General features: G+C 41.0%; 1 protein-coding gene across 3 annotated transcripts in view; it reads left to right on the top strand.

Moving 5' to 3' along the window:
- DOCK1 (dedicator of cytokinesis 1) overlaps window positions 1–23,775 on the top strand; it is a 545,102-nt gene that overhangs the window by 19,537 nt on the left and 501,790 nt on the right. For all 3 annotated transcript variants that reach the window (XM_037903703.2, XM_043551994.1, XM_027819633.3), the window contains exon 2: window positions 23,690–23,773. In XM_037903703.2, coding sequence (XP_037759631.1) covers window positions 23,690–23,773 — 84 coding nt within the window. The remainder of the gene's footprint in view (window positions 1–23,689; window positions 23,774–23,775) is intronic.

Here is a 23,775-nt window from a genome sequence, read left to right as displayed (position 1 = left end):
GAGGGGTGGGGGGGAGAAAACCTGGATTTGTGCTGGAAATGGCCCACCTTGATTATCATACACATTGTAAGGAGAGTGATCACTTTAGATAAGCTATTACCAGCAGGAGAGTAGGGTGGGGGGAGAGAAAACCTTTTGTAGTGATAAACACCCATTTTTTTCATGGTTTGTGTGTATAAAAACATCTTCTGTATTTTCCACAGTATGCATCCGATGAAGTGAGCTGTAGCTCACGAAAGTTTATGCTCAAATAAGTTGGTTAGTCTCTAAGGTGCCACAAGTACTCCTTTTCTTTTTTTGCGAATACAGACTAACACGGCTGTTACTCTGAATACTCCATAGTTGTCCACCAGGGCATTCTTGCATCTTCTTCTGAAACATCTGGTACTGGCCCCTGTTGGAGACTGACAGGATTTTAAACTCGATGAAATGGTCTGGTCCTATCGGGCAGTTCCTGTATGTTACTCTTAGGAGTAGCAGCATTCCTGCAGTTAATATGCATGCAAGTCCTAAATGAGTGATGACAGATTATGAATATTTGGCTATAGTCATGCATAAAGTGTTGATAATGTAATACAGTAGTGATTTGTTTAGGCTACAGACAATGACTTTGCTTGGCAGTGAATTCTGAGTATACCTGGTAGTATTTTCTCCTTTGCTGTGTTAGATTAGTTCTTTGAGATACTATTAGGTCTTCATAATGACCTAATGTTTTCAATAGGTTTCTGTTTAAAGCATGTCTTTGAGGCACAAACTCACCCTAACTAACTTTGTCCAAACTCACTTTCAGCTTGTGCTAAACTTCATGTGTCTGTATGGTGTTCTGCCAGAAACAGAGTCTCTTGAAAGTAATGAGATGAAGAAATTAGGCATATTGGAAAGAAAATTATTTAATTACAAGGGGCCTGTTCAATTTCTCAGTAATTTGGGGTTTGTGTTGTGGGGACGTGAGGTGTGTTTTCTTTTTGGTCACCTCATCTCAAAAAACAAGTTGAAGTTTCTAGAACAGATAAGTTGTGGCCTCAGTAAAAGCTGATGCCTTTGACTGTTTTGCAAAGTGTGAGGTTTTTAATGTCTGAATTATTTATTAATTATTTAAACCCATGAGAACAATGAGTATGTAAAGTCCGCACAATGTCACTGCAGGAGGCTTATGACTTTACATTCCATATTTGATCAGGCCAGGACACATGGAGTTGAAGATGGTCTCATGTGAAGAAGTTTTTCTACCACTGGGACCCTTGATTATCTAGAATATTGCAGGGAATTCGTAAATTCTTTGAGTCCAGTCCTTGTGCAATCCAAGACAGCATGCAAGGGCTATAAAAAGTTTTTGCACATCAAAGTGTAAACTGTTTTGGTCAGGGACTGCCTGTTACATGTTTTACTGTGTCTACCACAACAGGGCACCGGCCTCCAGGTGCTCTCATAATACAATTGAAGAAAAAATAGGAAAACAAAGTTATAAAAATAACTTTTTGGGTAAAAATTAGTTAAATCTCAGATTAAAAGAATAAAATACTGTAGCATTAGTATTAAGAGAGAGCAAATTAGTAAAACATAACTTATTAAAATTTAGGGGAAGTTTGTGATGTCTTAGCTCTACCTCTTTGTGTCCCTCACCATCCCATCCCATCCTATATTCCATCTGTAAACCTCATAGCTTCTTCTATAATTTTGTTATTTCCATTCCCAACTATACCATCCTACATTTGACACATTAATATGCAAGCAAAATTCATAACATTGAAGGCATATTCTCTGATACTGTCTTTATGAGCTACATCAATAACATAAGAATGGCCATACTGGGTCAGACCAAAGATCCAACTAGCCCAGTATCCTGTCTTCCGACAGTGGCCGATGCCAGGTGCCCCATAGGGAATGAACAGAATAGGTAATCATCAAGTGATCCATTCCCAGCCACCCATTCCCAGCTCCTGTCAAACAGAGGCTAGGGATGGTGTCCATCCTGGCTAATAGCCATTGATGGACCTATCCTCCATGAATTTATCTAGTTCTTTTTTGAACCCTCTTATAGTCTTGTCCTTCACAACATCCTCTGGCAAGGAGTTCCATAGGTTGACTGTGCATTGTGTGAAGAAATACTTCCTTTTGTTGCTTTTAAACCTGCTGCCTATTAATTTTCACTTGGTGATTCCTAGTTCTTGTGTTATGAGGAGTAAATAACACTTCCTTATTTACTTTCTCCACACCAGTCGTGATTTTATAGACCTCTATCATATCCCTCCTTAGTCATCTCTTTTCCAAGCTGAAAAGTCCCAGTCTTTCTAATCTCTCCTCATATGGCAGCCGTTCCATATCCCTAATAATTTTTGTTGCCCTTTTCTGAACCTTTTCCAATTCTAATATATCTTTTTTGAGATGGGGCTACCACATCTGCACTCAGTATTCCATGTGTGGGTGTACCATGGATTTATATAGAGGCAATATGATATTTTCTGTCTTACCTATCCCTTTCTTAATGATTCCCAGCATTCTGGTCACTTTTTTGACTGCCGTTGCACATTGAGTGGATGTTTTCAGAGAACTATCCACAATGACTCCAAGATCTTTCTTCAGTGGTAACAGCTAATTTAGATCCCATCATTTTATATGTATAGTTAGGATTATGTTTTCCAATGTGTATTTCTTTACATTTATCAACATTGAGTTTCATCTGCCATTTTGTTGCCCCGTCACCCAGTTTTGAGAGATCCCTTTGTAGCTCTTTGCAGTCTGTCTGGGACTTCACTGTCTTAAGTAGTTTTGTATCATGTGCAAATTTTGCCACCTCACTGTTTACCCCTTTTTCCAGATCATTTATGAATATGTTGAATAGGACTGGTCCCTGTACAGACGCCTGGGGGACACCACTGTTTACCTCTCTCCATTCTGAAAAGTGACCATTTATTCCAACCCTTTGTTTCCTGTCTTTTAATCAGTTACTAATCCATGAGAGGACCTTCCCTCTTATCCCATGACAGCTTACTTTGCTTAAGAGCCTTTGGTGAGGGACCTTGTCAAAGGCTTTCTGAAAATCTAAGTACCCTATATCCACTGGATTCCCCTTGTCTGCATGCTTGTTCACCCCCTCAAAGAATTCTAGTAGATTGGTGGGGCATGATTTCCCTTTACAAAAACTATGTTGACTCTTCCGCAACAAATTATGTCCATGTATGTGTCTGACAATTTTGTTCTTTACTGTAGTTTCAACCAATTTGCCTGGTACTGAAGTCAGGCTTACCGGCCTGTAATTGCTGGAATCACCTCTGGAGCTCTTTTTCAAAATTGGCATCACATTCGCTATCCTCCAGTCATTTGGTACAGAAGCTGATTTAAATGATAGGTTACATACTACAGTTCGTAGTTCTGAAATTTCATATCTGAGTTCCTTCAGAACTCTTGGGTGAATACCATGGGGTCCTGGTGACTTATTACTGTTTAGTTTATCAATTTGTTTCAACACCTCCTCTAATGACCCCTCAATCTGGGACAGTTCCTCAGATTTGTCACCTAATATTATTAATTTGTCACCTAATATCCTGCTTATCTGCTGTATTCTAACTCAAGACCTGTACCTGATCCATCTGACATTCTAGCTATAGGTAAGAGACCACAATTTGTTCACATATTATGTCTGTTATTTCCCCAGCAGTCGCTATTTTGCATTGAACCTCTTTGATACTGTCAAGTCAGAAGAAGAAGAACAGACAAATGTTCCCCTTCTCTGGTCACAATAGAAAGACCACTAGAACTCTTATTCTTCCTAGTGCTTTGTGTGTATCTGAGGAAAAATACCTATTTACTACCAGATTTCCACTTGTACCTCACCCACTGGATAGATAATGGTAGCTAGCAATACAATGCCTTGTTGTCTACAACAAATTAGAGAGGGTGCAACCTTATGTGTTGTACACAGTAGGTAAAGAAAAGATGATGGAAAAATTACCATATGGCCAATGTGCAGTGTGTTGGAGACAGACTTAAGGTTATTTGTAGAAGGTACAGGTCTTTTAAACTTGACATCTCTAGTTTTCTAACTTTTCTCTGAATTATCTGATTTTTTTTTCTGCTGTAAGTCTTATCAATTTTTGTTTAGTCTGGGAATCTGAATTTGGGGTGGGCAGGGTGATTGGAGGACATTTGGGGCTAATTAGCATATAACTAGACAGGAGGGAGGACATTGGTTTGCTAGGTTTTTAAAAAAAAAAAACTAAAAAAAAAAATGCCCGAAGTAAGAACTGAATTTCATTCTTCGATATATTTTGTTAGTTTCCATCTATTTCTGCCTGCTCTATTTAGGTTGTAAACTTTCTGGAGCATGGACCCTCTCTCTTACTATGCAATATCTAATGTGAGGGAGACCCCAGTTGTATTGCCATTGACCTCTTTAGGTGCTCCCTTAATATAAATAAAAACAAGAGTGTGCCAGTTGTTATTGTAGAAGGACAGTGTAGCACTTAAGTTTCTTAAACTTTTCATTTTTAGTTTCGTATTGGCTGGCTTCTGTGGCTTTTAAGGCTCCTTTTTCATAAGCGTTTTGAAAATTTAAATAATATACAGTTGCAAAATCACTTTTTGCATTTGACGATAACACATTATTTTATTTTTCTCAGCACTGGATGTGAAGTATAAAACCAAAGGCGGAATGAAAAGGAAAATGAGGTCCCTGAAGTTAAATAATGATTCATCATTAATCATTACATGAAATAAGCTCGCTGATTTATGTATTAAAAGTAAGCTGATTTTTTCAGGACACAGAAACTTTGATTATCAACAGTAGATGTCTGTCTTATCATTGCCTCTGATTCCTCAATAGTCTTGTCTTGAGATGGACGTTCACAAACTGAAGATGAAGAATGAATTAAGTGTTTAACAGATTGAGTACCGTACTATGTCAAGCTCTATGCGTAATGCATAGAATGTGAGTGAGGTTTTCCTGACACAGAAAAGAATTGAAAAGCAAAGGTGATTTGTGAAAGTTAGAACTAGTCCAGCACAAGATTTGTTCACAGTTCCAGTGAAAGAGCTTGACATTCTCCTTCAAGCATGTTTGCAGTTTTCTGTACTGGATGTGTAAATTAGTGGGGGCACAATGGCTATCTTTAAGTCAGCATTTACTAAGAGTTACTACACAGGTGTATCAGAGATACCAGTTATCTACTCTTAGAAAAATGTTCTTGGAATAGGAAATAGCAGTATCTGAGATACAATTGTGTATTAACTGTTGCTAAGCATCAACCAGTCTTTGTAAGACACACATGCACGATACCATGCTAAGCATGCTAAGAGTTACTACACAGGTGTATCAGAGATACCAGTTATCTACTCTTAGAAAAATGTTCTTGGAATAGGAAATAGCAGTATCTGAGATACAATTGTGTATTAACTGTTGCTAAGCATCAACCAGTCTTTGTAAGACACACATGCACGATACCATGCTAAGCATGAACCAGTCTTTGTAAGACACACATGCACGATACCACACTGAGAAGGATGGAAAGAAGGATCAGGAGTATGGTATAGAAATATAAAGGGACAACCAACCACCCAGCATTTGCAGTTTCACAATACATTGATGCTGATTGTGAAGAAACAAACAGTGACCCATTAAATAGATTTCATTCCCCATGCCCTAGTTTGGTGGCTTGAAGATACATTTGGATGCTCTATTTTCTAAAATACAGCCATATCCATAATGGGATAGTGTTAAAATCTGTGGTCTGTATGGCTGAATGCTATGGGTCTGACCTGATGCCCACTGAAGTTAATCTATTAATGGGAGGCCTTGAATGGGCATTTGACCAGGTCCTATGTCTCAGTATGTTACTAGAAAGCTATAGCAGCCACCTGAGTTCTGACCTTGCCTTTTGAGGTCAACACCACATGGTAGAGTAAAAGGGAGAGTGGAAAGAACTGTGCAGGGCTAGAAAGGGAGAAAATCTAAAATATTTCTTTTGCTGGTGGAATGTTTAAAGTTTCTTCCTGCTGCCTTACAACCCTCACAGGCTTTAGAAGGAGTTAACAGAACAAGAGTGCTGTCTCCTATTCAGCAAGGAGAGGAAGCTTGTGGTGGTGGTGGTGGTGGTTTACATTGGCCTTGTTTACATGGGTCTTATTTACATGGGGAAAATTGCACTGGTTTAGCTAAGGTGTGAGGTTAAACTGGTGCAGCCCCCTTTTATTGACTGGGAAAAGGTTTAAGCTAAATTGAAGTGTGGCCACACACTGGTGTGCATGTGCTCATATTTAATAAAAACTAGTGCAGGTTTTCAATGTAGAGAAAACATCAGACCCCTCCTAGCCACTTTTGTTACGAAAGATGGAGCCTCAGGGACAGCAACCTGGTAGAGAGTCCAACAGCTTGTATCAGGTTGCACCAATTCTCACTGCTGAAATCCCTCTCCATCCTACCTTTTCTTCTTTATCTTTCTGTGGTTAATATGTTAGTTCTGTGGTTGGTTAGTCTGGTGACCTTTTTTTTTTTTTTGTAAATTAGCACAGATGTGGTTACTGGTATACAAATAGCATGTTATTACTGAACGTGCTATCTGATCTGTTATGTAAAGGTAGAAAGTAGTTAGCAAATCACTGTTTGGCTAGTGACAGTTTAAATATCATATTAACATTAATATGTATGAACTTCAACAGCATTCTAAGTACTCTGTTCAGATTATTATGTTTACCAAGTAATAATTTATAGTACAGAATGTTTGAGCTAATCTGGTTTAATAGGGATGTTTTACATCTTCAGGGTGCAAGGACAGCACTTCTGATGGGTCTTAGACATATTTTAACGTACTTAATAGGTCAAACAGCAGAGAGCAAAGTGTAGGATTCAGTTTACTGGTAATATAGCATTCAGTAAATATTTATAGGAAAATTATAATATTTGCATTCATCACCATAGAGTTATCATTTTTGACAAAGCCCCGTATTAAATGTATTTTGATTAGACTAGAAAGGGCTTAGAACGATCAATTAGAAATCATATGTCGAATAAGTTAATTTGTATTAAATTATCAAATGGGTGCTACAACTGTAAGTGTAGGTTAACCTTGCAGTAAAGTGTTCGGGACACTGGAAATAGTTATATTTGATTGAGTTACTAAACATACTGTACCAATTTCCCTTCTCCATTTCCTTCAGAATGGACATATCATTTTATATTGGTTCAAAGGCCTTCCTTAAATGGGGAAGAGGCAGTTTCTGAGGCCCTGAAAAATTGTAACATCACCGTAGGGAAACGCCATTGTTAGGAAAAAAAAAAAAAAGATTGATTACCAGAGTGTGGGGCTTTGAAGCCTTGACTAAGGCATACAGTAGCTCTTTGTTTGGGTTTGCTTCCAAGCTGAGTCTGTTCTGTTGCTGTTCTGAAAGCTACATAAGTCATGTGACTTCTTATTGATTCGAGTAAAACAATTTTCCTCCTGTTCCCCCCCCCCCCCAATGCTGCTTTTCTCTTTTATGCCTGCAATATTGTTTGGCTTGCTTACATATTTGAATCTTATATTAATTTCTGTGTATAGAAAACCTCAGAAATAAACCACATAGTTCATATTTATGCAGCTGGCTGACTGTAGTGTAGGAGAGAAAATATTGGTGGGACAAGCTATAGTTGTTTGCAGTAATTTTTCTCTTTGGCAATTGTTCTTAACAGAGGAGAGTAAGTTCCTGGGGGACTATTTGACTTCTGCATGTATCTCTGCTCTTTCTCTGCAGTTGTTGCTGCAGGAACGTGGGAGCCTCAGGGACTGGGGCCTGTATGTAAGGTAATTGAAAGTAAAGATAAATGTAATAAGGTTTGATCTCTGAAGAACTTAAACAAAAATGAATACACTATGGCCTCCTGAAAAAATCAATATAGGAATTGGTTGATTTTCTGCCTGTGGAAAAAGATTGACAGAAGGAAAATGCAAATTTCTTGCTGCCACCACCCCTTTTTTCCCCTCTTGCTCTGGGCTTTTTGCCCTGCCCTATTGCAGTGCGTAGCGTCTTGCAGGGGCCATTTTTTTGCTAAGTATTTCTGCAGTAGTGCAACAGCAGCTTTATTATGCTGAGCTGTATTTTTATAGTCAATTGAAATGACTATTAAAATATAGCTAGCACATTAAACTCACTGCTGCACTGCTATAGAAATACTTAGCAAAAGCCATGCTTCCTGCAAAATTGTATTCACTGCAATAGAGACCTGCTGCAATGGGGAGAGAAAAACTTGTAGAAGCAGGGGATTGGTGTTTCAGGCATCTCCCATCATCTAAAGGAGCTAAAATTGTCTTCTTTACAAAGACCTTACACTGATGTAGCCAAATTTCCTTGGCACTGGATTTTGTGCAGCCACATAAAGGGAAGACTGCAAAGTGTACTGGTGTTAGAACTACAGTTACCTAGCTTGCCAAGCTTCTGCGTCAGAGAGGAAGAGTTCAGTTGTTTCATCCCCTGAATGGCATGTAAAGAGGGGCTAGCTGGGGCTAAGTGGGGCTTAGTTGCACCCAGTGTGTGTATGAGGGGGGGAATTGACACTTTCAGCTAATTGGCAAGTGGTTGGATCCCCGTCCTTCCAAATCAGGCTGTAGTCCAGCCCCAGAGTCCGTGCAGTCTGGCTTTTCTGGAGTGTCAAGAGTTGGCACTGTGCTAGCCTAGAGTTTTCAGATGAGTGCTTTTACTAAATAGAAATTTAAAAAATGGTTTCCGCAAGTCCTTCCATCACATACGTTAAGAGGTATTGTCAGAATAGTGCATCCTCAAACCCTGCCCTTCCAGCCTCTGTGAGGTTAATGTCAGATATATCTGCAGCAGTGGAGATGAGCTACTATTAGGGCTGTCTCCTGGCTCCACCATGTTGTTACAAGGAGGTGGAGAAAGCGACAGACTGCCAGCATGGGAGCTTTTGAAACCTGGTGGGTTCCTTTATACACCTGAAGATAAGAGTTAGGGGAGGAGACAGATTCTTGTAGCCAAGAGAAGGAGGAGGGCAGGAGCAGATAAGTTACAGATATTGAGTATAAAACCTTTAGAGCCAGGATTGGGTAGGGAAATGGAAGCTGCAGCCTGCCCTTGACATTGTGAACACTGCAGCCAGGGTCATGGTCTCAGCGGTAACTATGAGGTAGTTGTAAAACTCTGGTATTGCTGTAGATGTGCAGCAAACCAGTGAGGACTTTCCCCTTGATGGCTGAGTCTTGTTCTTGGACAAGATGGATAACACGTTCAAGGATTCCAGAGCCTGGAGGTCCTTGGGAGTGTATATGCCATCTGCGCAAAGACGCCACTGTGGGGCACAGCAGCAGCGACAATATTGCCTGCAGCATTTCTTTGCTCAACCTTTCCCCCCCGAATCGATGGGATTACCTTAGAAAGAGGGATAGATCCCACATGAGGAAGCAATCAGGCTCGAGCTTGGGACAGTCCTCACATCTTTCCTTGGTGCAGACCAAGTGTCCATTTTTACTCCTTTGTCCAGAGCACTGTTACAGTCATTTCTCCCCCTTCTCTGTCCCCCCCATCCTTTTGGAGGCAGGCTGGCCTGCTTTTACGATACATGGGACTCGATTACTTCTGACAGCTAGTTCCTAGACTGTCAGATCGGGCTATGCAGTCCAGTTCCTACCCACACCCCCTTTCCGTTCTCCTTCCCCGCCCCTCTTCAGGGACTCCTCTCACAAGACACTGCTTATCGAGCAGGTCAGCTCTCTGTTGAAGTTGTGAGTGGTGGAGGATGTTCCACCGGAACACCAGGGCCACGGCTTTTACTCCCGGTACTTCCTGATACCAAAATCCAAGGATGGGATGAGACCTATTCTCAACCTTTGCAGCCTCAACAAATTTATCAGGTACATGAGATTGAGTGGTCACTCTCTTGGCTATCTCCCTCCTTCTCCCCTGATGTCTCAGAAAAACTCATTTGCTGCTCTGGACGTTCAGGACACTTACTTTCACGTGGCCATTGTGCTGAGCCAGTAGAAATCTTCTATATTTTGTGGTAGGGGAACGCCACTTTCAGTATATTGTTCTCCCATCTGGCTTCTCTTCTGCCCGCCAAAGCTTCACCAAATGCATGGTGGTGGTCATGCATATCTCAGGAGGAAGGTAATTCACATCTTCGCATACCTGGATGACCTGTTGCTGATGGGTGCTCCAGAGAGAAGGTTCTTGCCCATGTCCACCCCACATTGCATTTGTTTGACCATCGGAGACTGAGGTTAAACATAGCAAAGCAACCTCGGCCCCCACTCAAAAAATTGAGTTCACTGGGATCCTGCAAGACTCCACAAGGTCAAGAGCGCTCCTGTTGATTGACCGCTCCCAGGCAATTCATCAGCTCTGCCTCAGTCTGCAATCCCAGCTGTCCATGACACTTCTTATGTGTCTGAGCCTTTGGAGCCACATGTCTGTATGTGTGCAGGTGGTCTAGTTGGCCAGGTTGCACTTCATCCCTTTCAGATGTGGCTCAGGACAGTTTATTGCCCTGCCCTACGTCCTCTGGATGGGTTGTTTCATCTTCCTCCACCAGTCCTAGATTCCCTAGGTGGGAGTCCCCATGCAAGCATGCCAAGGGGTCCCCTTCGCTCAGTCCTCTCCTACCAAGACAGTGGTTATGACACTTCCCTTCTGGGTTGGGGGGTGCATCTGGACTCGTTGAGAGTGCAGGGCCTATGGTTGGAACAGGAAGCCTCACTCCATATCAGCGTGTTGGAACTTTGGGCCATCAACAGTGCATACTGTGCCTTCCAAGACCACATCAGACACACAATAGTTTGCATACTCACTGGTAATACCACCATGTTTATTAGTGGACAAGCAAGAGGGGGTGCTTTCCAGGTTACTCTACCTGCAGGCAGTCAACCAGTGCCAATTTTGCATCGAAGAAGACTTCACTCCAATAGCAATCAATTTGCTGGGGGTGCAAAATTGTCTTGTGGATCATTTCAGCAGGGTTTTCTCTCTAAGCCAGAAATGATCCTTGAAGGAGAGTGTTCTCTGGCTTGTCTTTGCAATGTGGGGCATCCCCGCGATCAACTTATTTGTGATAAGGGAAAACAGGAAGTCTCTACTATTCTGCTCTCGAGGGCCCTCAGCCTGGGCTCTCTCTCCAACGCCTTCTACTTTAGCTGGCAGTTGGCCCTTCTCTACACCTTCCCCCCATTTCAGTCATTCCACAGGTCAGCCTCTAGCTCAAGGCAGATAGAGCCAAACTCATCCTCATTGCTGCAGCGTGGCTGAGGCAGTGTTGGTTCCCAGACCTCCTTGCTCTGTTGGCTCAACCTCCCATACCACTTCCTCTCCATCCTAATCTGGTCACTCAGGATCAGGGCCTCACCCTCCATCCTGTGATCAGTTCCTTGCACCTTACAGCGTGACAGTTTCATGGCTTAATGAAGAGGAGGAGCAGTGCTCAGTGGCTGTCCGAGTCCTACTCAACGGTAGGAAGTTCTCCACTAGGTCAGCCTACTTACCAAAGTGTGGTTCTTGGCCCACAGGATCCAACCAACAGGGGTTTCCATCCATCTTGGAGTACCTGCTACATCTTCAGAAATCGGGCCTTGCACTCAGTTTGCTGAGAGTGCATTTGGCAGTGATATCAGCATTCCATCCCCCGATTCACCGAAAGTTAGTTTTTTCCAATGCCATGGTGATGAGATTTCTGAAGGAGCTTCTCCATTTATATTCTCCAGTCCGAGAACCGGTTCCCTTGTGGGATCTAAGCGTGCTTCCGGCAGTTCTGATGGGCCCTTCATTTGAGCCTATGCCCTCCTTTCTCAGAAAACTGAGCTTCTGATAGCCATCACTTCAGGAAGAAGGAGATATGAGTTGCAGGCCCTTATAGCTGGGCCGCCTTACACTCAGTTCTCCCAGGACAGGGTAATTCTGTGAATACATCCGAAGTTTTTATTCAGAGTGGTCTCTCAGTTTCGTCTGAATCAGGTGATGTATTTACCTGTGTTTGTCCCTAAGCTGCACTCTTCCCTGGAATAACAGTGCATTCATACTGTGGATGTCCGGCAACGTCTTGCTTTTTAACTAGATGGGACTAAACAGTTTTGTGTTTCGCTTCGCCTATTCGTGTCACATGCGGCCTGCCCATCATGACTGTTCTGGTAAGCAGTTTCTACTCTTCTCCTATGCAGCCAAGTACACAGGCATGTGCCCCATCCCCTTTAAAACCCTGGGAATTTTTGAAATTCCACTTCCTGTTTGCTTGGTGTGAACACCTAATATCACATCTTCCCAGCTGACCGTGTTGGCTTTCGTACACCGGAGTTGATGGATCTGTTGGGTCTGTGGGGAGAGGAGGCTGTGGAAGCGCAGCTCTGGTTCAGCCCTAGGAACGTTGACCTCTACGAGCAGATTGCTCGTGGCGTGGATGAGAAGAGGCATGAAAGGGACATTCAGCGGTGCCGTGCTAAGATAAAGGAGCTGAGGCAGCTGTACCAGAATGCAAGAGTGGCCAATTGTCGCTCTGGTGTGGCACCAAAAACATGCTGTTTCTACAAGGACCTGCACACCATCCTCGGTGGCAACCCCACCTCTACTGCCAAGAGCCCCATGGATACTTTGGGGGGATTGGAGGCAACGGCCAGCAGAGTAAACCCCGAGGACGAAGTGGTGGATGAGGAGGTCGAGTTGGAGGAGGATGTGGGACAGGAGACAGGCTTGTTTGGTGGCGTGGCGAGCCAGGACAACTTTTTGACTTAGGAGTCCCAGAAGTTTTGACCAGTCCCAGAAGTCCGGCTCTGGTGTGCCGGAAGCAGGAGAGGGGAACTCTGGTAAGTACTCATTTTTCTTTGATAGCGCATGGTTACGTGAGGTAGAGGTGTCCTTTATTTTGCTACATGGTGCATGTGGGAGAAGGAATCGAAATTAATAACGCTAGGTACTGTTTGCATCTACTTTGTATTCTGCGGTGCAGCTATGCAGTGGGGCCCTGTGTAAGAGTTCGTTAATGCACACCGAGATCTCCCAGGGATTTTCTACAGAGATCTCTAGGAAACGTTCCTGCAGATACTCTGCAATCCTCTGCCGAAGGTTCCTTGGCTGAGCTGCTTTGTTTCTTGCCCCATTGTAGGAAACTTTGCCGCATCAATTGGTAAGTACTTCCGGAGGAACCAAAGCAGGACACAGGCAAGCAGCATATGGACCTGGTCTAAAGCTGCATGCATACAGGAGATGCACCCTTGCATCTTCAGTTATCCACAGTTGTGTGATTTCAGCTTCAGTCCCCCGCCACTTGTGGAAAATGGTCCACCGCAATGCTCTACCCCTGGGGAAACTTTCCCCTTTGGTTTCACAAATGTTACGCAGAGCACAGCAGGCTGCTATGACCATGGGAATTTTTTCCTCATTGAGGTCTCACCTGCCAAAAAGGCAGCACCAGTGACCCTTTAATCTGCCAAACACACATTCTACAGTCATTCTGCACCTGTTGACGTGCTCCTTGCTGCAATCAAGGTTTCCGCTGTATGACTTCATGAGCCACAGGAGTAAGGAATAGGCTGGGTCTCCCAGGATCATTACGGGCATTTCCACATCCCCTATTGGAATCTTCTGGTCTGGAGAGAAAGTCCCTGCATGTAGGTTTCTATACAGGCCGGTATTCCTGAAGATGCATGCGTCATGCACTTTCCCTGACTACCCCGCGTTGGTGTCAGTGAAACAACCCTGGTGATCCACCAGCACCTGCAATACCATAGAGAAGCAGTCCTGTATGTTAATGTGCTCCATCGCAAGATGTTCTGGGGCCAAAATTGGTATATACATGCAAGCTATTGCCCCGCACATGGTTCAGAGTTACAGTCCTTCATACCAGGAGACGATTAATGGTCACCACAACCCCCATCGTGGACTTCCCAACTCCAGACTGATTTGTGACTGACTGACTGGTAGCAGTCTGGAGTTACCAGCTTCCTCACAGCGGTCACCACTTGCTTTTCCACCATTAGGGCAGCTCTCATTTTGTCTTTGCACTGCAGGGCAGGGGCGAGCTCCACACAGATTTCAAGGAAGGTGGCTTTGTGCATATGCAGCTTTGTGCAGCCACTGCTCATCATCCCCCGTACCCGCATCACAATGCGATCCCAGCACTTGGTGCTTGTTTCCTGAGCCCAATACGACAGTCTGATGTGTGCAGCTGCTCTTGAATGCCAGCATCAATCTTGAATGGTTTCTTTCCATGGCACACAACAGGGCAGGCAGCACAGATTCCTGTTCAGATTTACATCTCATGAAATACTGGAGGATCGGCCGCATTTGTGTCCATAACACTTATCACAAGACCGGTGAGCAGTTCAGGATCCATGCTTTCAGATAGAGATGGCGGGCACAAAGTTTACAGGGGCTGTTGAAAACCAGTGTGAAATGCAGTTGGAAGCCCTTGGAATTATTGGATGGAGAAAACTGCGTCATGAGGGCGTGATCCCGCCCCCATGATACACTGTGATCCATTCCCAGAACTCATAGTGGGAGAAGATGATGATTTAAACAGTGGGACAGCTACCCACGGGAACTGCTCTCTCTGTCAATGTTAGAACACCAACTGTGGATGGTCTCCACCGACACAAGGAGTGTTGTGTGAACATGCACAAGGGATGTAATTTCAGCAGTTTATGATGGTCAGTGTAACTTTTTAATGTTGACATGGACTTATTAATGTAGTAAATACAGAGAGAATAAGAAAGCAGCTTGACTAGAAAATAAGTATCCTCTCTCCCTTTTTTCTGCCTCTTTTCTGGTTTATTTTTTAAGGCTTAAATTTTGAAAAGAACCTAATGGAACTAACTGCCCTAATTCTGTTGGATTTCAATGTGATTTAGGTGCCTAACTCCCTTAGGCTCCTTTTGGAAATCCCAGCCCAAACCTGGAATGAAGAAATGTGCCAAATTGTCTGACTTCATTTATTGAAAGGCAGCTGCTGAGGATCATGGATATCTGCAGAGTCTACTTGACCACAGGATAATGGGTAGGATCACTTTATTGGATGTACTGTAGAAGTAACTTTTCTATTCCAGGGCATATTTTATCACTAGACTTTATTTTGAAGCTTGTCTAGTGATAGTGGTGTAAGTGAACACTAATTTTAAGAGAATGATGAGTAGAATGGTGGGTGTACAAATGGGTGTATGAAAGCCATCAACTGTAGTAGTAAGTTCTTGCCTGCTTTCAGTTGTATTTGACTTTTATGGAAAGATAAAGTTACAATCTCCATGGGTATATCTACATAGCAGCCTGAGTGGGCTGGACCAGGCCAGCTGTGGGTTTTTCTTTGCTGTGTAGACATACCCTTTGTGCCTTGTCTTTAAGATGTGAAGGAAGGGTGGTGGCGATTAAATATATTTGTGTCTTCTTGAAGCTAAAAAACAAATGGGTGTTGGTTTTTAAGTGTAAAGCTAACGTGGGAACATATAGTACCCTAACATCTTGTGGTATATTAGGATACCTTTGCATTCAACCATTGGGAGAAATGTCCTTTCAGTATATACTGAGATTCTCACTGGTTACTTTTGTTTTTTGTTCCTTTCCCCATATACACCTTGCTCCAATTCTTCCATGTTGCACTTCTCATTTTTCTATTATGCACAGATTAATGAATGTGATTTTTTAGGTCTTTTTTAACAAAGAATTGATTTTTGTGTGTGTAATTACAGTATCACCCAATTTGTTGTTCGTTCCTTTTTCTCCTCCCAGAGTTGAGAAAATAGTCTCTTTATGCCCATGCTAATCTTTTGGTTCTAACGCTTGAGTACTTATTCAAGCCTGGTTTCTGGTGGTGTGGGGGAAAAGGTGGGGTTTGCTGGAATAGAGTCACTGTGTCATTATTTCTGAAAACAGGCACTGGTGAAGAAAAGGAAGTGCCATTTCAATTGAAATGCATATTTAAAAACAGGGAATAGTATACTTTACCCATTCACACACAAATATGAGAGATGCTTGGAGGGCATTCTTTGTCCTTTTGACTTTAGTTCATTTTGTTTACTGTTCTCTTACCATAGTTGCTTGGTTCATTAAATCATATAACTGAAGTTCTCAGATCCACTGGGGTAGTTTATCATATTCACTGAATGCTCTTCAGCCCACAGGCAGATCCATATCGACTAGGTAATGGAAAATTACTAAATCCATCTGGAACTGTTCTTGTTAATGTAGATCTCAAGAACAGTAGCAGTTCTTCTTAATCATTATTGTGTCCTCTAAAATTGTGAAGTGCTGTTCCTATTTTGATAAGGTTTGCTATCTTCAGTTTCAGCAGTGGATTACATTTAGTAGTACACTGGAAATGGGCTATGGGCTATCTGCTGCAAGTCAGTATTTGAGAATATTCGTAATATGGTCATTCTAGAAAACACAGGCCTTATTTGCAAAGGTGCTGAGCACCTGCAACTCCAGATGACATCAATAAAAGCTATGGGTGCTCAGTACCTTTGAAAACAAGGTGTACTTTTCTGCATGTTAACTTTGTTTATAGACACAATTATAAAAGACATTTTTAGCCTTCTAGATAGTTATAGCTCAGGCCACAGACTTCAAATAATAATTGTCTCTCTTCATCCTTGTCATGAATGCGAAGGCTAATAGTCCTCTCTGCCTGGAACTGTACTTGTATTCCTTTCAAAAAGGCTTCCCTGCTCAGGCAAGATTGGTGTCCGTCCATTGTTGGTCCAAGTGAGGATTGTACATTTCAAATGCTGTCCCCCAGCTTTTTGGGGGAAGTTTAGAGGGGAACTAACTGGTTTTTAGTTCAAGTTTCTTCCTATGAGTTAAGCTCTGTTTCCCTGACATCATCAAAATGATGCCACGTGCTCTTGTACCTAGAGCTAGAGGCCATGAATTGCTCGTTTTCTTGTTTCCTCTCACCTGAATACTGGATTTCTAACGTCACTCCTGACTCCTTTTGTATATTTTTCCCAGCCAAGTCCTTTGGATGGCCTTGACCCAAAGTGACTTTCAAATATCCTGGGCTCGTATCTTGTTAATCAGAAGAGTTTTTTGTCTTTTCTCATAATAAATAACCTTAGTGCGATGGATAAAATGTTAATGAGTATAGTAAATAGAACAGCGTTGTTTCACTTACTGTACATAAAAATCTGTCCTCAGACTGTGTCCAGCCACTCAGATCAGTGGTTCTCAACCTTTCCAGAGTACTGTACCCCTTGCAGGAGTCTTATTTGTCTTTTGTATCCCCAAGTTTCACCGCACTTAAAAATTACTTGCTTACAAAATCAGACACAAAAATACAAGTGTCACAGCACACTATTACTTTCTCATTTTTACCATATAATTACAAAATAAATCAATTGGGATATAAATATTGTGCTTCTATTTCAGTGTATAGTATATAGAGCACTATAAACAAGTCATTGTATGAAATTTTAGTTTGTACTGACTTCACTAGTGCTTTTTATGTAGCCTGTGTAAAACTAGGCACATGACTAGATGAGTTGATGTACCCCCTGGAAGACCTCTAAGTACTCCAGGGGTACAGATACCCCTGGTTGAGAACCACTGACTTAGATTAAGTATCTGTTCTGCAGGGGAATCTTTTGACACTTGGCAGCTTTTCGAATGTACATTTTAAAATCCTTTTGTAGTGTGTTTTAGATCCCTTATGTGGAGTGCTTTTTACCAATTCTTGCTTTGTAACCATAGTGCTTGGTAAACGTTCTTTTCAGTTATTTTAGATGTTTATCTTGTTCCCTGTTAGCGCTACTGCAAGTAGAAAACCTGGCTGAATTGCATGCTACAGGTACATTTTCACATGCTTGTTTTAAAGTGATTTTTAATTAAATCCTTTCTGTACAATACTGATAGGTCATTGCTCCTTATTCAGCCCGCATCAGTGATGATGTGACGGACAGTTACTATCTGATGACTCTTCAGTGTCCTCTATGAAAGTAGTTGGTCATCACAGTAGGTTGCCTATTAGATGAGTGTTCAAATCAGTCAGCACTAATTATTACTCTCATTCTGCATCTCAGAGAGATGAAGAACTGAATCAGGATCTAGGCAGAGCTGTGTTCAGGCCTGGAGGTGGTCCTGTCAGGTTGAGTTGAGTATATTGGCAGGGAAGGGTGGGATAGATTGCAGTGCTTCTTCCTCTGTAATATCAGTAGCTAAACAGAATAATTCATTTTACAGGACTGCCAGTTGACACTTTTCATGAGCAGAGAATTCACTTGCATGAGAGAGAAGACATGGTTTTAATGTCTTTCATTCCTATCCACATGTGGTTTATGTCCTATTAACATTGTTTAGTTGAGATGCCTGAGAAATGGGTAGTCAGGATGTGTCTCTAATTTAGATGGGTAAAGGAAAACATTTGATCCAAAGGTTTTAGACTTGGGTGCCTATGGTTAAACCCAAGGGAAAAATATCAAGACAAAAATTTTCCAAAGGGAAAAATATCAAGACATCTTTATCTTAGAGATGCTGAGCACCCACAAATCCTTTTGATTTCAGTCAGAGCCACACGAGTGCTCAGCAGATCGGAAAATCAGTTCGCTTTCATTTAGGAGTTTTAAGTATGAATTTACGTGTCTAACGTTAGACACCTAAGCCTTAAAAATATGCTATTGGGCTGTACAAATCTGGGAACACAGGTAAACTGGAAAATTTCTGATGGTTCATAATCAAATAGAGTGTCCCTTGTTCTGCTGTTTAGGAAACAAGATGTGTACTCATTGTTAACATTTCACTGTTCAGTACCGTCAAAAAATTTGTGTTAATGTTTTTTCATGGAATACTTTTGCCGAATTGCAGTTATGTTTTTAAAGTGCTCCACTTCAGATATTTAGCAGAGGTTTCTGTTTTGAATGAAAAAGTGAAAATTTTATTTAAGGTTTAATTAAATTGTCTGCTTTTGAGGTTAGTAGAACCATACTGTTCCCTAAAGTTTACATTAAATACTGTTGAAGTGCTTAGTTTCCAGTAAAAGTCTGCAATTTATTTTTGTGACAGTTCTATTGAAACATTTTATTTTGTTACCTTAAACAATCTCTTGTATTTCTTCAGAGTCCTCTGATAGGTGTCATGTCTGCTGTTCCTTATTTGCTCGGTTTTATATTTTATGTTGTTGATTTATATGTTGTTAGCATTTCATTTGCTAACTCTAAAGACTGCCTTTCACAGAACAAAAGGTGTCCAATGGGACAGTTGAAAAAGCAACCCAAATTGGGCTCCTTTCAATGTATCAAAGTGGAACTTAAAAAAGAAGAAGAAGAAGAATATATCAAAATCTCAAAGGGTAATTAAGAACTTTGTCAACAGTTAGACTTGTTTCTTGAAAGAGTGTATCTGGAAGCTAACAGAGACAGGGTGATAAATGGCTGACTGCTGTGAAAAACATGTTTTGATTCTTTCAGAAATGATTAAGGAAAACAGTCTGAGCAATAAGATTCATGCCAATGGGATACTCATATTAAAAATTAAAAAAAGGGGGAATAAGGGCTTTGATGCTGGCAAGCTCTGAAGGGCTCTAAAAAGGTAGTCTAAGCAGATTGTCCCCTTGGGGAGCACACACTCTTTTCATATTTGGAGTCTAGGGCTGTGAAGCCATATGAGGAGTCTGGCCTTTGTCATTTCATCATGATTATCAAATTCCTTACATTTGCTGGTTTTGTTGAAGGGAATCTTAGCTATAATAGAGCAATGAGAAAGCTTGAGCATTCAGTCTTGAATAAAGTTCTGTATTTTAACAGCTTAATCAAGAATTTGGCGCAGGTTTTCAGGCATTTTCATAAAAGCATGATCTTGGCAGTGTGTGAAATAAAGCCCTGAGGCATGAAGTTCAATGTTTTGGATCTGTGTGACCAGGCTTTATTCTTACCTGTCTTGGTTATGGCACAATCCATGTGATTGCAAAAAAGTAATCCTAGCACATACTGAAATTTTTACCTCCTGAAATGTCTGAATGAACTTTCCCCTGTTGTGTGTGTCCCAGCACAGCTTTATAAAAGAGTAAGCCTTCCTGAAGGGAACTATTGGATACATAATTCTCATACCCTAGACTCTGTTCTTCACCAATGATGTAGGTTGCTTTTCACTTTGTATTGCTAAGTAGGGAATTTTTAACACGAGTTTTGAAAGCAATTGTTCTTGAAATATCCTCAGTCATGACGCTACCATGTTGAGCAACAGTGTTGTTTGATAAAGCTGCTGTATTCACTTTGGTAGCTATTGGGCCTCCTACAACTTTTGAAACCATATCTGTTGCATGAGATGCATTGTTCTACAAGATCGCTCTATTGTGGAATTCGCAGAGATGCCAGATGTCTGAAATGTATTCTTGTTGGAATCCCTAGTTTAACGCAAAACAACAACGGTTCAACTATTTTATTTCAAGTTTTGCTAAGAAAAAACAAAACAAAAACGGGGGGCGATCTTATTTCAGAAAATCACAGCTTCAAAGACTTCACTCGTTTTGTCAGCTAGCACTTCAAAAAACCTACTATAGTTTGTAAATTATTGATGTAAAGTCATGTTTTACTTAATTGTGTTTCTGAATTTTTTTCTTTGAGTTGTCATTGGAACATCTTGCTACTGTACATCTGATCAAAACAATTAATCTTTCTGAAATTACTCGTCAGACAGGAATGAGGTCCAGCAGAGAATGAACAATGTATTCATGCAGTCATGTGAAGCTCAGCAGTGTCCTTGGGCCTTAGCAATGTACAGCAGTTAACTTCTAGTGTTCATTTTAGGGACATTTTTTATCAGGGTCTGTAGGTGCATAGCTTGTACAATTTTTTTTAAGATAAATCTGGGTATACACTTGCACAGGTACAGGGTTCATTGGTGTTTTACTGGGCAGAGACTTTAGCATCCTACAGCCCACCTGTGTATCCTGCAACTGTTTACAGTAAACTACTAGCTGGAGTTCACAAATTATAATAAAATGACATTAAATTGACATTGATACATTTACATGGCTTGTGTATCTTTATCACTTCATATTTATGGAATTTCTTTGCAAACTATTTATAATTTTTTGCATGATTTTCTGTGCTTCTGGCATTCATAGGTTTGAAGGCCAGAAGGGACCATTGTGACCCTCTTGTCTGAACTCCTATATGACACAGGCCATAGAACTTCCCCAAAATAATTCCTAGAGCATAGTTTTTAGAAGAATGTCCAATCTTACTTAGATATCACTTGTAGACCAATGACCTAGAGCTCCTCTCTATTCCCCTGAGATTCACTCTGTCCAATGCATTCTGAGGCTTGAATCTGGATAAAATTGTGGGTTATATTTAATATAATTGCTTGGATTCTTGGTTTAGAGTTTTAATTAGTCCACCCAAGAATCAGATGGACCTAAGAATCCAGTTACAATAGGCTTATCCTATGCTAATGAATTGTATAGGTTTATGATGCCATTTTGTTAATTTTTAAATGCAGACAGTAAAATACGAAATTCATTTGAGAAACTACTGATTTATATGGAGGGGGGAGAGGTTCTTGACTTGTCAGAGTGATTACAGTACACAAGGAGGTCCAATAAATGAAAGTATTACCAGAAGATATTTAGATGTATTTGTAGTCTAGTATGATTTGAGAGAACTTTTGCACTAGCAACCCCTTTTTTTTTTTTCTTGTATCAATTATTTTTATACTACTGTCAACTGTTTACACTGAATATAGCATGGACATCTCTACTAATTTAGTGCATGGCAAGTCGTGGTGTGAATATACAGCGCTGTAGCTTGCTGTGCACTGAAGTGGCTGTGTTGTCTTGCTTCCATGTAATAAAAGTTCCATGAGTGCATTGTGGAACTTTTAGCGTATGGTAGCAGGATCCGCGTGGCCATTTAGTGTGTGGCAAAGTAGAACGCGGTAGATTCACACTTCAGTTTGCCGAGCACTAAGTCTCCATTCAGCTAGTCCCTTATTGCTTATGGTGAATTGTGTGACCAAAGACGCTGTCAGTTGAACGTTGAGGGCAAGTGAATACTTGGATACTGCACTTCACCATTTACTGTAATACGCCATGTTAGGTACAATTATCTGGGACTGTTGGAAATTTCTGTGAAAACAAAAACTCCTGGTAATTTTTTTTTTTTTAAGTACAAGTCGGGCTTACATGAGCAGATTTTAAAAAAACCCAACACTTCACTGTATGCACATACATGTTTCCTTTTTATTGTTTGACAAATCTTCTGGATTAGTGGTAATTATAGGGCAACACTGGTCTGCTGTCAGACAATCTGATACCAGTGGTGGGTGAAGTGTAAGAACCTGAATAGAATCAGGGATATTGGCTTTTTCTCGCAAATCAGGTGAGGGTTAAGGTATTTAACTCAAAATTTCATACCCTCTGCTTTTCATAACTAACCTTTGCTAATAATGAATGTGCCTAATTTGTATGCACGATTATTTAATCCTCGTTTTTGTTTTTAGGATATAGTATTGATGCAATAAAAGCGTAGTTTGTTAGTGTGTGGCCTGAGACACGGATTGTCCATTAGTATTTTAGTAATATTAAGGTGCTTTGTTTTAAAATTCATAAATCAAGCTTTCTAAACAGTTTACAAGTGTATCTAAATAAAGCTGTTATAAAGATGACAATGAAGGACAAAATAATATACTGTATATACTCATTCATAAGCCGAATATTTTTGGTAAAAAAGTGACACATCAAAGAGCGGGGGTCAGCTTATAAACGGGTCTACACCAAAATTTGGTGATTTTAAACTCTATGAAATCACTGAATATCTAATACTTCCCACAGCTCCCATTGGCTGGGAACAGCAAACTGTGGCCAGAGGGAGCTGAGGGGCTCTGTGCCTGCGAACGCTCCAGGTAAACAAAATGTCCTGACCTGCCAGCAGCTTATCCTGATGGGCCAGGAGCCGAAGTTTGCCAACCCCTGAAATATAGGGTTGACTTATGAAAGGGTCATACGGTTTTTACCATTTTTACTTATCCATCTTGGGGGGGGGGGGGGGGGTTGGTTGGTTTATAAACGAACCGGCTTATGATCGAGTATATATGGTAGTTACCATAATTACAAAACCTCATGAGGTTAACACAAAGTATTTTACATATTTTGTTAGGTTTTGTTTTCCAGGATGTACATATTTTTATGAAAAAAAGCAAATCAGAAATTATATTTACAGTAACGTATTGCTTCAAATAACAAATCTGAGACATAATTGCAAAAATATTTTGATGTTTCGAATTTGTGATGTTAGAAACTGGGTGGAATGTTACAGTTCTACAAAGATGACTTGTGGCTTTTTTTTTTTTTTTTTTTGGTCTGTCTTATGATTTGAAGAAGTAGTGGATTAGAATAGTACTGAAGATATAGAAAGCCAGTATAAAATACTGGGTCAAGAGGCTGACTGTGGTGTAAAGTCACTTTCATAGATTCATAGATATTTAGGTCAGAAGGGACCATTATGATCATCTAGTCTGGCCTCCTGCAGAACGCAGGCCACAGAATTTCACCCACCACTCCTGCAAAAAATCTCACACCTATATCGGTGCTACTGAAGTCCTCAAATCGTAGTTTAAAGACTTCAAGGAGCAGAGAATCCTCCAGCAAGTGACCCGTGCCGCATGCTACAGAGGAAGGCGAAAAACCTCCAGGGCCTCTTCCAATCTGCCCTGGAGGAAAATTCCTTGTAGGAGTAAAAATCAGTAGCTTGAAAATTACGCTGTTTTTCTGTGTGCTAATAACAGTATTCTCTCTTTCTAGCTTTCTATAATTATGATGCAAGGGGAGCAGATGAACTTTCCTTACAAATAGGTGACACCGTACATATATTAGAAACATATGAAGGT

This window comes from Chelonia mydas, chromosome 7, assembly GCF_015237465.2.
Source record: "Chelonia mydas isolate rCheMyd1 chromosome 7, rCheMyd1.pri.v2, whole genome shotgun sequence".
Classification (NCBI taxonomy): Eukaryota; Metazoa; Chordata; order Testudines; family Cheloniidae; genus Chelonia; species Chelonia mydas.
The sequence above is the reverse complement of the archived record's forward strand: the minus strand, read 5'-3'. Positions and strand labels throughout refer to the sequence as shown.